A 13,308-nucleotide genomic window follows, 5' to 3' on the forward strand; every position below is an offset into this window, starting at 1 on the left:
AACAGTTTCCTTTGTTTTCTAGCATTTACACTAAACTAACACAAAATGTCATCTGCAGATGTGATGAAGGGTATACTCAGTCATTTTTTTCTTTATTTTAATAGAAGAAAATACTGTACTCATAAATATACATTGATTAGTGAGTAGCTACATCTTCCAACAATTGAGGAACCCTCATGAACTTATCATTAATGTATTAAAAATAGATAACAGCTGCCATGTTGCCCAACCATCTTGAATCCAGTGATTTCTGTTCTGCCTAATCAGCACAGCGATTATAGACTGGCCCCATACCAGAGGTGGAGGAGAACAGAAATGGTAGGCATTGGCATGCTGTGGACGGGCATTTTAATTCCTATCTGCATTTCAAACTGAAGATATCAAGGATCAAATCTATGTTTTATCATTAAAGAAACAAAAACATGAAAGGGACAATGCCACCACGATCTCATCTCATCTCCTGAAATGAAGCTGGGGCTCTAACACATGAAAATGTGCATAAACAAGTTATTTGCAATACTGTCATAGTTACTTAATGTGATCAGAAAAGAAACAATCTGCTGACATTTATAGGTGAGATTTTACACTTTGTTTCCTGATGAGGTGTTCGCGGACCTGTTAGTTCTGGGGAGTTGTAATGCAATCAGTGTTCCTGTTCTTGATCTTGTGACATTTTTGGAAATTCAAACAGAAATGTGGTTGTTGTCACTTTAAGAGTTTCTCTCTTTTTATTTAAAAAAAATCTTTTAGATAATTTCATCTCAAATATTGAAACAGGTGTTTGTAAAAATAAACCACTGAACCTTGTTCACACAGAGAATTATAAACATTTAATCATGTTAAAAAAAAAATTTAACATCTGTTTTCTGATTGATCAGCTCTTGTTGAGAGCAGCTGCCAGCTGGTTGTAGCTCATCTTCCTCAGTATCTCCTCAGTTACCTCCTTGGCCCCCTCGGCGTGGTACTTCTGGACCATGAGGTCAACAGTTCTGGTTCTGTCTGCGGCCTCCAGTCGGCTGACGGAGATCGGATCAGTCCGGAGACTCAGGAAGCGCTGGAAGGTTTTCAGATCCTCTGAACCGAGACGGTTGAGCATCTGCAGCAGCTGCAGGGTCGCATCTTCGTCCTGCAAGTCCAGCACCTTCACTGACATGGGAGAGACCGGAACACAGATCAGACCAGATCCACACACATTAACTGATCTGCAAGACCGGTAATGTTGTGGTGATGGAGCTGTACTCCCTTAAGATGGTGTCGAAGAGGCCAAGATAAAGACAATGCTGGACAATACCTCCCACCCACTCCATGACGTACTGCCCAGTCACAGGAGCACGCTTAGTGAGAGACTGAGATTACCCATAATGCACCACTGAATGACACAGGAAATCATTTCTCCCTGTGGATATCACATCCAACTAATGCACAGTACACACTGCATTAGTTACATCATTTTGCACATCCCCTACAGTAAAATAACAAATAACATTTAAATAAAGTTTTACAGTTTAGGGTAAAATGTCATTCATATATTTTTAATCTTTGTAAGATTCTGGATATTTATAATTGAGCTATTTGTTTATATTAAAGCTATTTTTTTTATATTCTGTAATTTTGTAATATATTGCATTATTTCATTTCCTCTGGGATTAATAAAGGATTCTGATTCTGATGTTTATAGATCTGTCTGTGTGAACAAAAAGATCTGAGGTCACTCTGGATTAAACAGATTATTCAGATTAAGTCATCAGAAATGTTTGAAACTACAGTTATTAATTAAAGTTATGTTATCACTGTTACCTGATAAACATTTCTCAGGTGGAAAAGCTGAATTTCTGATTAGCTGATGAAAGAGTAAGTTTGGTTTGATTAAAGCCTCTAAAGGACAAAAAGCATGTCTGGGGGCAGCAGTCTGAAACTGCTGGACACCAGCCAATTAAAGGACAGGATTCAGACGCATGAGCACAAACTGGGAGCCAGGAAAAAAACACTGGTCAGGACAGGCAAACGTTCAATGGAGATGTCTGGCTGAAACAATCAAAGAGAAGCTGCAGGTTCACGAGTCTCCATGATAAAGTCTCACATTTTCAAGAACCATGGTGTGTTTTCAGTTTGACTATAAATCAACTACAGACACAGGTAAAAGAAGGTCACATGTAGTGTGAATTACCTTTTAGCTGAATGTCTCGGGCCCAGACCTCACACTCTTTGTTGCCAAACACCCAGCCGATCAGACGGGATCCAGCCACATGACTCCTGAGCTGCAGCCTCACTTGTGTGGCTCCAGCCTTCAGCTGCACCTGGAATGACGGCAGGAAGTTGTTGTAGTCTCTGAAGTTCACGAACTTTGATATCTGAAACGATAAAAACAAGAAATGAGCTTCATGAGAGTGTGTGTGTAAAAATTAAGATCAGGGTCTAATCAGGAAGCAGCGTCAACAAACTCAGCTTCCTGTTTCTGAACAGCTGATGGAGTTTCAATTCGAGGATTCACCATGGCAATGGTAAACAAAGAGAAAGTAAAGCATCAGGTGAGAGCAGGTGAGAGCAGGTGCAGCGTCCAAGTGACATACCTCTGGCTGGATGACTGTGACGGGCTCTCCAATCAGTTTGTATGTGTGATTTGGGATCAGTTCGCAGTCAGGAATAGCTTCGACGTACTCAGCCCCAATCCGCCGCTTCCACTCCTTTCTCACCTGCACATCAGGTGATCAGTCAGAGCCACAAAGACTGATTCAGGTATTTGTTACCGGTGTCAGAGGATATCATTTCAAATATAAATCATTTGAAATTTAAACCTTTCACTGCACTTTTCATGGATATTGTAAGGACCCTTCAGGCAGGGCCTGCTTACCTGAGTGAGGCAGACATTCCTGGGCAGCAGCAGGACAAACAGTGTGGAATTTGTGGGTTGAGAGAAGATCAACACCAGGCCAGCAATCTGGTCACTGGGCGCTGGGGTCACCAGACCAAAGCACGAGAAGCCCGAGATATCAACTGTCACATGACTATCGGTCACCTGACCTGGAGTGATAAAGTCCACACAGTCCCCAGTGACATGAGCTACAGATAGGAAGTGCTGACCACCATCTGCAAGATAGAAAAACATTCATCCAGAGACTATCAAGAAACGTCAGCCAGCGATGGCAATTCAGACGTGTCTGACATGGTAACCCTGGAATGAGCCAAACACAAAATGTAAATCTAAACTTCTCTCCAAAGTCTCGGACTCAGAGGATTAAACAAGATCAGAAAGTATTTTTCTTTCCTCCAAAACATCAGGCGAGGATGATTTCTTCTGCAGGTTCTGTTTGCTGTCATGTGAATGTGAAGTTTGACCTCATGGTGGGACTGTGACATGTAACTGGCAGAAAACATGTCAAAGAAACAGTTAGTGACCTGAGAGCAGCTGGCAATGCGGCAGGTGGAGTCGCTGGAAGCTCCCAGTCAGCAGGTGGAACCTGAACAGAGCTCCTGCCACCTGCAGCCCTTTAGAGGACAGGAAGTCCACATCCCAGGGAACCATCTCATACACCACGTCACCAAATCCCTCCAACACCAGGCCTGTCACACTGCACCTGAACACACCGTGCTGCTGGCAGCGCAACCTGGCAACATGGAAACATTACTGTTTATTTGTTAGCTCTTAACTGTGAGGTGATATTCAGAGCATCTAGACAGTGTTCACAGCCTTAAATTGTATTATACAGCCCTTTGCTGCATGTCTTCCCCCTTCTCTCTCTGTGCGCGCTTTCCTGTCGTTTCTTCACTGAGCCTTCTAATAAAGTTGAAAATGGACAAAAAAATATTTGTTTATAGTTTTTTCTCTAATTGATCTTCTGAGTTAACTTCAGTAATTACTTCCTTCAAACCATCAATGTGTCTTTTAGACCCCATTCCTACAAGACTCATCAATGAAGTCCTGCCATTAATTAATGCTTCAATCTTAAATCTGGTCAACCTATCTGGGGGTTTGCTCACTATGTGTTTATACACCACTCTGCATTTAATCATTAGTGAGTCTAAACAAATCTAAGATTGTCTTCATACAAGAAACACATTCGACCACGTCAGACATAAAAATGCTGACTACAAGATGGCCAGGTCACTACTTCAAACTCCAAAGCTCATCAAAGATCCATAGGGAAGGTACATTATTGTTCAAGTTAATATCCTATAACCTGCAGCGGCTCCTGGGCCTGGCAGATTAGTACTACATAGAAGTGAAGAAGTGAAATAATTGAAAAGGAGAGGGAGGCTGAGAACAAAGAGCTTGTGGAACTGGGGGATCATATATAGATAAGAACCGGAAGGAGCCTGTTGGGAGGCATCGTCCCGCTCTCCATCGATGTCGGTCAGCAGCGACAGCTTCGGCTTCGTCCCAGACGAGGTTGACGGTTTGCAGATCCTCCATAAATGTTCAATGCCATGTGATCTTTGGCTAGCCTTGCTTTCCCTTGGCAGTGCGCGGGAACCATGTAATGGGGCTCTTGGCCGGGCGATGAGCGGGTAGATGTAGAATATGGCCCGCAAAGTGGAAGCGCCTTTCAGCAACAACATCAGGCTGAGGGACGGGTGACTGCTCTTCATAAGACCTCTTTGTTCGTTATCCGGTCCCAGTAGGAAGGATGCCAGTATTGATCCATCCATTCATCCATTCATATCCTTTTCAGGGTCGCGGGACCCGTGCAGCTGTCAACCATCCAGCCGCAGCAGTGGGAGTTGGAGTAGAGACCACGAAGGGCGTCTGCAAACTGCTGGGGGACTCCATAGTGATGTAGGATAGCCCATAGTCGGCCGGTGGACGCTGTCAAAAGCCTTCTTGAAATCGATAAAATTGATAGAAATCTTTTTTTGGTAGTCCAGTGTTTGTTCAACAATCATGTGGAGGGTGAAGATTTGGTCGACACATGACCAGCCACTCCGAAAACCAGCCTGCTCTTCTTGCAATCGCTCGTCCCCTGCATGTCGTAGCCGACTCAAAAGAACAAGGCAATGAGGTAGAAAGAACAAACCATAGTATAAAATCGCTCAACTGAATGCTCCTATAGGGATGTGATGCAAACTAGAAGACTAGACAGAGACTAGACTCATTGAGATCATCAACAAGACTGGCTCTCTTCCACACTGTGTGTTTTGTACTGTATTCCTCCCCTCACCCCCAATCGGTCGCAGCAGATGGCCCCTCCCTGAACCTGGTTCTGCAGGAGGTTTCTTCCTGTTAAAAGGGAGTTTTTCCTTCCCACTGTCGCCAAGTGCTTGCTCATAGGAGATGATATAGTTGTTGGGGTTTCTCTGTGTTATTGTAGGGGGTTTACCTTACAGAATAAAGTCATCCAAGTGACTTTTTCAGTTTGAAGAAGAAGAAAAAGAAGTGATGAAACATTTCTCCCACTGAAAACGCTATGTCCAGATGAACAGAATCAACCTCTTGGTGAATACCTCAAAATGACAAAGTGAAAAGCTCCAACAGGTTTGATGGGGACCGTTGGTACTCGGCTATTTTCAGATCTCTCCAGAGATGTTCAGTCAGGTTCAGGTCTTGGCTCTTACTGGGTCACTTCAGAGTGGTCCCAAGCCACTCCTTTGTTATCTTGGCTGTGTGCTTAGAGTCACTGTCCTGTTGGAACCGTCGCCCCAGTCCAAGATCCAGAGCCCTCTGGAGCAGGTTATCATCAAAGATGTCTCTGTACATTGCTGCATTAATCTTTCCCTTGACCATCACTAGTTTCCCCGTTTCTGCTGCTGAGAAATATTTTGAGGTGAAAAAATGAATTTAATCCATTTTAGAATAAGGCTGTAACATGACAAGACAACATGACAGTTGGAACAAGTGATGCACTGTGAATACTTCCACTGTAGGGTGAGGTGGTATTGATGAACTTGTATGATTTGGTGATAACGTCAGTATGTGTTGGGTCTTACAAATAAACTTACAAATAAAAACACATCAAACACCACAAACATAACTCGAGGTCACAACATCAAGAGCGGGGTGAACAGCAGCATGGCACCAGATCTGCCCTAACCTTCCATTAAACCAATCAGCCAACAACCCTGTGTTACCTGAATATGCTCCCATCCTCGCTGACCTCAGGTGTAATCTCAACCTGCACAGACCAACAGGTAAAAAAATGATTAAAAAACTGGACTGATCAACAAAAAAAAATCAACAATTAGCACATCAGTGACATCACAGTGACACAACTTACCTGTGGTGTATTTGTCTCCAACCTGATGTCAGAGTAGGTCAGTGATGTCACTGCTTCTGCTTGAAAAAAGAGACCTGCAGAAAGATGACATCATCACATCACATGATTACATCCTTCCTGATAAATATCGAGTCAAGTGTAGCTTAGCACAGACTTTGCATACATACACAGCGTTGGCACGATCTTCATCAGGATCTCCATGGCGACACGTTCTGCCCGATTGGATCCAAAGAGTTTTTCTAGAAGTCTCCACGTCGTCCGTCTGTCTGCATGTTCCAACTGCTCTCCACCAATGGGAGAGTGACTTTCTGCAGTCATGTATTTGTTGACCAACCACTGGAAACACTTGAGTTCATCTGAGACCAGAAACTCCAACATCTCCATGATGACAACTGAGTCTGAGGCATTCTGGGAAACAAAAATAGGACAGCTGGTGACATCATGGATCAAGGTGAACTAGTGGTCTTCAGACCTGACATTCCCTCTGAACTTTGCTGAAACTGTCAGGTGACAAAAACAAACCTTGTCCCTGATGTGATCCTCTTTCAGCTCCTGCAGTAAAAAGGGTTCTGATTGACCAAGGGCGTGGTAGAACACTTTCTGAGCTTCCTCCCCCTTCCTGAGGACCAGGTCTACTAGAACCCGGTTCCTGTCCTTGCAAGCTCCGTAGATGGCGATGGCCTCCCTTTCTGAGGCGTTTAGGATCCTGCAGCATTGCAGGGCTTCCAGGATGGGGCCGGGTCTCTGGATCCTGCTGATAAGCTTCCGCCGCTGAGTCTTCACAAAGCCTTGGACAGGTTTTAGATCTGATTCAGGTCTCAGGGGGATCATGGTGAAACGTACAGGGCGAACCTGATGATTTCCGCCGATTAGAGACTGGACTGCGGCCAACACCGCTGGCGCTCTGTCCTCCTGGTAACACCTCATCATTGTTTTGGCGGTGCTGCAGGCGTCAGCAGACCGCAGCCAGCGTGGAGGGATGGGGGGGAAGTCCTGCAGCAGGTCTGACTGACTGAGACCCCACTGGATCCTCCAGAGCTCCACAAGTGGTAGCTTTGAAAGCTCCCACAGCAGTACATCCTCCTTACCGTCCTCCATTGGGGTATGGGGTGAGTCCCAAACCTGAACTGCCTCCAGCATGTCACCCATGAGTTACGTGAGTGCCCTCAGCTTTGACTGACAGGCCAAGAGACCTCCTGCAAGACAAGCAAAGAGGCAACAAAAACCCTGACCAAATCAGTTCAATTCCATTTCATTTTATTTATATAGGTCCAAATCACAACAATAGTTGCCTCAAGGGGATTTATATTGTAAGGTAAATAGGTGTGCAGAGCCATAGCTGGACTGGCCATCAGGCATACCGGGCATTTGCCCAGTGGGCCGATGGTGATTTTGTTTTTTTGTTTTTTGTTTTTCTTTTGTAACGGTATAAACAACGAAAGGTGGTGGATTGGCCAGATCATGGCCGATGTGTAAAAATAACTCAGTTTTTTGGTGGTGGCTATGGCGGAGCTTCCACCAGCAGGTTGATGAGGGAAAGGGGAGGCAGGAGGAGGAGAGACCCGAGACGGTCGCCGAGTGTCAGGTGAACTGATCTTCAGGTAAGAAATTATGACCTGCAGTCTATCTGGGTCAAACATAAACTAAGTTTAGGTGTAGTTTATTTTCGTTGTGCTAACCTTTTACAGTCACTTACAATACCTTGTAGCTAGCATGACGGAGTTTCTATACAGCTGGGTGGGTGCTTTGATGTTACTGATAGTGAACTTTATTTTATTCATAAGGTTAGTTAGTAGAGTTGCCAACCATCCCGTAAAAAACGGAATTGTCCCATATTCAGAGAAAATATTGTGTGTTTCGTATTGAGCCGAAAAGGAACGCAGTTTGTCCCGTACTTCAGCTAGAATTAAAAAAAAAGACAGAAAGCTGGAGTTATTCTGTGTCTTTACGCTGCACAGCTGCTTCTTTTTTATCATTCATTTCTTAAAATGTCTCGCTTTTAATAGCTAATTATCTGAAAATATAAACGTGTTTGAGAATTATACCAGTACATCTGATTTGAGGTGCTATTTTTTACAGGAGCTACAGTATCCAGTCGTACGTAGTGAGGAGGTAAAATTATTAAGAAGATAATCGACCTCTGTTGGACTAGCGTTCAAGTAGCTGCTCTGCTCTGTGTTAGTACAGGGCATTGAAGATGATAACAGTGGGTGGATTATATTCTTAAACAGCACTTTCAGAAACACATCTTCTGTGATGCAATCTACTCCCCACTGCTGTGTAATCAATTATTGTAAATTTAAAAGTTATTAGGAAATGATCAGACAAAAGAGGGTTTTCACCAGGGGTGGAGCGTGGGGGTGGCTTACTGGGCTTAAGCCCGGGTTGTTTTGTCAGAAGCCCGGGGTCTTTTGGAGTGTAATTTTTTCATAGTTAGATGCCTGGCTGACAACTGTATAAAACAAAAAGTACACACAATATTCGAAGCACATAGTGCACACTATGGGAATTTACGACTGTGCGTGAATCCCCCCTGATATTGGTATGATCCGAGCTCAGGCACTAAGCGGGCGGGGCAGCTGCTGCCTACGAGTGCGCTGTTGGAGAAACATGATCAATTTAGAGTAAACTTTTGTTTTAGATAAATATTGAAATATCTTTTGAATTAGTTAAATGTCAGAATAAAGAGAGACAGAGCTGTCTATTTTTTATCACTTTGATCAAATTTAGGAGTACATGTACACTAAGTTTATTGTTAATTAATAAGAAACTCCAGACGATTCCATTCTGAGCTGAAGAAGCTTCTGATAGGTTAGTAGAGTCCATGTGAGTAAATTGGTGGCACACCTGTGGATGCATATAAGGCAAAACACAGAGCCTGTTTCTTTGAAATGGGAAAATTAAGAGATATCAACCAAAACACCAGGAACAGAACTATGGAGCTCCATAAGTGTGGCTCAAGTTTGAATACAATTTGGTGCCATTTGCAATTAAGAAATACAGACAGTTTCTCTCTTTACTCTTAAAGTTAACAAATATGTTTTTTATATTTATCAATCTAAAAAAATTAACATTTAGTCTGATTTGATGTTACAATTAAAAAAGTGTACATAAATATGTGGTTTCAACTGTATATTTGATGATTGTCAGCACAAAGAGGGAGAGAGAGGAACAGAGAGGGTGATGGAGAATGAGGACAGAACAGAGATGAACAAGAGCAGGTGAGACACACATGTTAGTCAAATGGTCGTTTACCAAAAGTATCACCGTATCATAGGTACTCATGTATCTCGTACCTAGTGTTTCTTTTTATGTTTGCTATTTTTCAAATTCTATATTTATTAAGTTATGCAGGCTTGTTTGCACAACAAGGCTAAATAATTATATAAACTTTTCTCAGTCTAAATAGTGTACTTTGGTAGAATTAAAAAAATAAGTGTACTGCAGGTCTATGATGATTTTTAGTGCTACTATCATCTAGTTCTGATTCTGGTTCTGTCTTGGTTAAATCCTAAGTAGTCCTGATTTTGAACTGTTGCAGTCCTGTTTTAATTCTGGATCAGTTCTGGGTCTGGTTGAATTGGGGTTTAGTCCTCGTGTCTTAATACAGCCCCGACTTTGTTCTGCCTTGCTGCTTAATTAAAAAACTAGTTTAAGGTGTACTGCACATGTGGTATATATTTTTCCCTATATGAAGTCATTCTTTTTTGAACAAAACTCAAAACAGAGCCTATTAGTCAGTCATTTCTACCCCCCCCCCCCCAAAAAAAAAAAAAAGAAATCCCACATGCATACTACCCTTTAGGGCTAAGCCCCGGGTGTTTCAAATGTCTGGCTCCGCCTCTGGTTTTCACGAAACACTGTTAAATGTTCCATTTCTATGCCATATGTTAAAACAAGATCCAGAGTGTGATTAAAGTTGTGTGTGGGTTCTTTTACATTTTGAGAGAAGCCAGTTCTGAGGTTGTCATTTTTAGCATCTACATTTTATCTTAGCTGAGCACAAAATAAGACAGAAACACATACTGTGCCATTGTTACCTGTATTGGACAAATAAAACTTGAAACTGTCACGCCCAGGCGGATCAGCTGCATGCTGATCAGCACACTCTGTTTCTTTCTCTCCTCCTCTCTCTCTCCTCTTCTCTCTCGCCGGGGCGGAACTCACTGTGGGTTCACGCCCTCGCCCCACGCCCTCGGGAGACGAGACACCTGGGTCTCATTAATATGATCAGCATTTAAGCCAGGAGGTGACTGCTGTTCGTTGCCGGATCGTTGTCTACCACGCAGCTCCCTGGATTTTCCCCCTGTGTGATTCCCGAGTGGCAAGTGTTGGAGTGAGAGCCAGTGATTGTGTGTGTGGATGATCTGAAGAACGCGTGCTTTTCCCTCACGCAGCTGTACATAGCACTCCCCCCTGCACCTTCTTGTATATACACCTGGTGAATTTTAAATAAATCTTTCTTGTGTGCATCTGAGCCTGGAGTCCTGCGCTTGAGTCCTCCTCCAAACCGTAACAGAAAGTCCTTTTCCTGTCTCCTTCACTTGTTTTTTTTTTTTTTTAGGCAGTCAATTTGAATGAGTAAACGAAACTGGACAGTTTGAGAAATCATTGTTTTAAACAACAATCATTTAAATTGAGGACAGTCTGAGCCTATAGCAGCTCTGTTAGGGTAACAAAGGTACTACGAGGTATTTAAGATAATTATTCCGGACTTTATGTGAGAAGAAGGATTTGCCTTTGTATAGAGTGATATTATCTGTAATTTGTCTTTGATAAAATCGTCAATAATCAAAGTCACTCGAACATAAACAATAAACACAAACAGAAAGGAGAGCGAGGTTAAGTGAAGCTGCTGAGGTGGAGCCGGAGCTCCGTCTGATCTGATAGAACGTGTTGGATATGGCCGAAGCAGCGAATTCAGCTTCAGGGTGTCTGAAAGGATTTCTGCTTAAAGCAGCACGCTTATTACTTTGATAAAAGAAGAAAAGATCACAGCTGATGAAGTCACAGCTACACGTGCATACCTCTGTTCATTCTCCTGCTAAAGAAAATTAAATAATAATGATAATGATGAAATGATGCTATGAGTGCAGGAATGTTGTTGCTGAGGTCGAGGCTCTGTGTCTGCTCAGCCCTAACAGCATGAAAATCTTTAACTTAACAGATTTAATCTCAGAGTGCTCTCTTGACAGCAGCAGAAACAGAACAAATAAATCTTTCAAAATCAAACTAAGCCATCACAGACCCTCTGAATCATGTTCAGCCACGAGCAGATCGGCAGGTAAAGCAATTGTTCTTACCTGAGAGCAGCTCTTCAGGTGAAACTTTCTTACAGGAGCTTTTAAAAAACAAACTCACTGCAGCGTGATGGGTTTGAACTCTGAGAAACAAGATTGCAGCCAGTCTGAGTGATGACGAGTCTTGGTTTTCATCATTAATGCTCATCACAAAAACAGGAAGTCTGACCTACAGCTGTGGCAGTGATGGTTTCCTCTGCAGATGCTCACTTTAAAACCACAGAGTGGAGGTCAGTCAGTAAAAACCAGGCCAAAACTCCCCGTCAGCAGGAAGAGGCCTTGAGCAGAACCTGAACTAAAAGTCAGAGACCACCACAACCCACACCAGCCTCTAGCAATCCCCCACTCACTCTTGAGAGACAGCATGTGAGGCGTGTACTCTGTGCAGCGAACCCCAGGAAGTCTGCAGGCCCAGATGGAGTACCTGGGAAGGTCCTCAAAGCATGTGCCGGGCAGCTAGCACAGGTCTTCACTGACATCTTCAACCTGTCTCTGGAACAAGCCGTCATTCCACCCTGCCTGAAATCTACCATAATCATCCCCATCTCCAAAAAGTCACCCATAACCAGTCTCAATGACTTCCGTCCAGTTGCACTAAATATAGTTAAATTATTGTATAGTTTTTATAATGTGCTACAAGCAGGTGTGCACTTTTATAGAGCTGTTTCTAATCTCGTTATACTGTGTATAATGACAATAAAGGCTTTCAATTCAATTCAATTCACGATGGTCAGTAAAATCCCAGGAACACCAAAAAGATCTAAACTCTGAGTCTAATCAGTCAGAGCCACTAAAGGCCTTTTAATCATTTCACTGCTCTGAGGGGCTCACAGGGATGAAAACAGACTGGAGCAAAACACTGAACTGAACAAGAGCTCTGTTTGCTGTGTTTGATAAAGCTGAGGTAAGGATAAAACAGACTCAATAAAAGAACTGTAAAACAAAGTTAAAATTTTCCAGTCAATGTGGAAATGAGCAAGTTTTCTGAGGCAGTAAAGGCGCCGGTGACCCCTTTGGAATTTGGAATTCTCATCAAAGTTCAGTTTTTCATTGATTATGGTCCCAAGATATTTATATGACTCCACTTGCTCTATTTTCTGATTTTTAATTAAAGTGAATCCCATTGTGTCTGTGAAGGTTCTCAGTCATCCAGGTCATCGTAGTCAAGATATCACATCATGAGAACCTGTTTCTGGGTTCACTGCCCAGATATCTTGTTATAGGCATGTACACAGCTACCGGGAGAAACCTGAAAGATCTATCCTTGTGCATTGACAGACAAGAATTTCAAGAAGGATATACTCTGTTCATGTTCAATATGAGTCCTTCAGATGACAGCCAAGCGTTATCACTGATAATAAATGGCAACTTGAGACTTGAAATGCGCTTCAGAGTCCCGCTGCCTCACACAACAACGCTGATCGTTTATGCTTGTTACGATTCAATTCTCAAGATCAATTCAAAAAGACAAGTTTCGGTTGATTATTGCTGATAGGTTTCTGTTTTTTCTTGAGTCATGAACAATCATCAGTTGGAGAGTATCATGAGGCTGCTAGTCAGTGACAGATTCTACGGCGTTTTGTCGTCAGCTGAGTTACTGATGTTACTCAAACGTTTGTTTAAACGGCCTGCATATCTGATCATAAATACAGATCCAAGGAATAAACCTGGAACTCATTGGCTGGTGATTTCATTAGAAGAAGATGGAGCTGCCAGTTTTTATGATTCGTTCAGATTCCCACCGGAATGCTTTTACCCCAAAAGCATTCTAACATTTTTGAAAAAGCATGCTGATCGAG

The 13,308-nt window shown here is 42.8% G+C and overlaps 1 protein-coding gene across 2 annotated transcripts; it reads right to left on the reverse strand.

Annotated features, from left to right (window-relative positions):
• LOC309699901 (uncharacterized protein) lies at nucleotides 1-11,572 on the reverse strand. 2 transcript variants are annotated; one of them, XM_082523132.1, is made up of 10 exons: nucleotides 11,513-11,572; nucleotides 6,732-7,405; nucleotides 6,377-6,617; nucleotides 6,210-6,283; nucleotides 6,064-6,107; nucleotides 3,397-3,605; nucleotides 2,852-3,087; nucleotides 2,571-2,693; nucleotides 2,168-2,351; nucleotides 1-1,146 (listed from the first exon to the last, which is right to left on the reverse strand). In XM_082523132.1, exons 2-10 carry the CDS (start codon nucleotides 7,356-7,358, stop codon nucleotides 875-877), a joined length of 2,010 nt encoding a protein of 669 aa, XP_082379258.1. In that variant the 5' UTR covers nucleotides 7,359-7,405; nucleotides 11,513-11,572; the 3' UTR covers nucleotides 1-874. The 2 variants fall into 2 exon arrangements, with proteins under 2 accessions (XP_082379258.1, XP_082379259.1); XM_082523133.1 differs by lacking the exon at nucleotides 11,513-11,572 and adding an exon at nucleotides 10,250-10,581.
• Nucleotides 11,573-13,308: the final 1,736 nt, after the last annotated feature.

The sequence above is a fragment of the Aulonocara stuartgranti genome, assembly GCF_965226115.1.
Source record: "Aulonocara stuartgranti genome assembly, chromosome: 23".
Taxonomy (NCBI): Eukaryota; Metazoa; Chordata; class Actinopteri; order Cichliformes; family Cichlidae; genus Aulonocara; species Aulonocara stuartgranti.

Bases quoted from the DNA above. Each gene is read 5' to 3' on its own strand.
- LOC309699901 (XM_082523132.1), bottom strand. From the start codon at position 7,358: ATGGGTGACATGCTGGAGGCAGTTCAGGTTTGGGACTCACCCCATACC. The intron at 3,606-6,063 runs GTAACACAGGGT...CCATGTTGCCAG, and splicing joins GAGGATGGGAGCATATTCAG to GTTGCGCTGCCAGCAGCACG. The intron at 3,088-3,396 runs GTCACTAACTGT...TCTATCTTGCAG, and splicing joins GCATTGCCAGCTGCTCTCAG to ATGGTGGTCAGCACTTCCTA.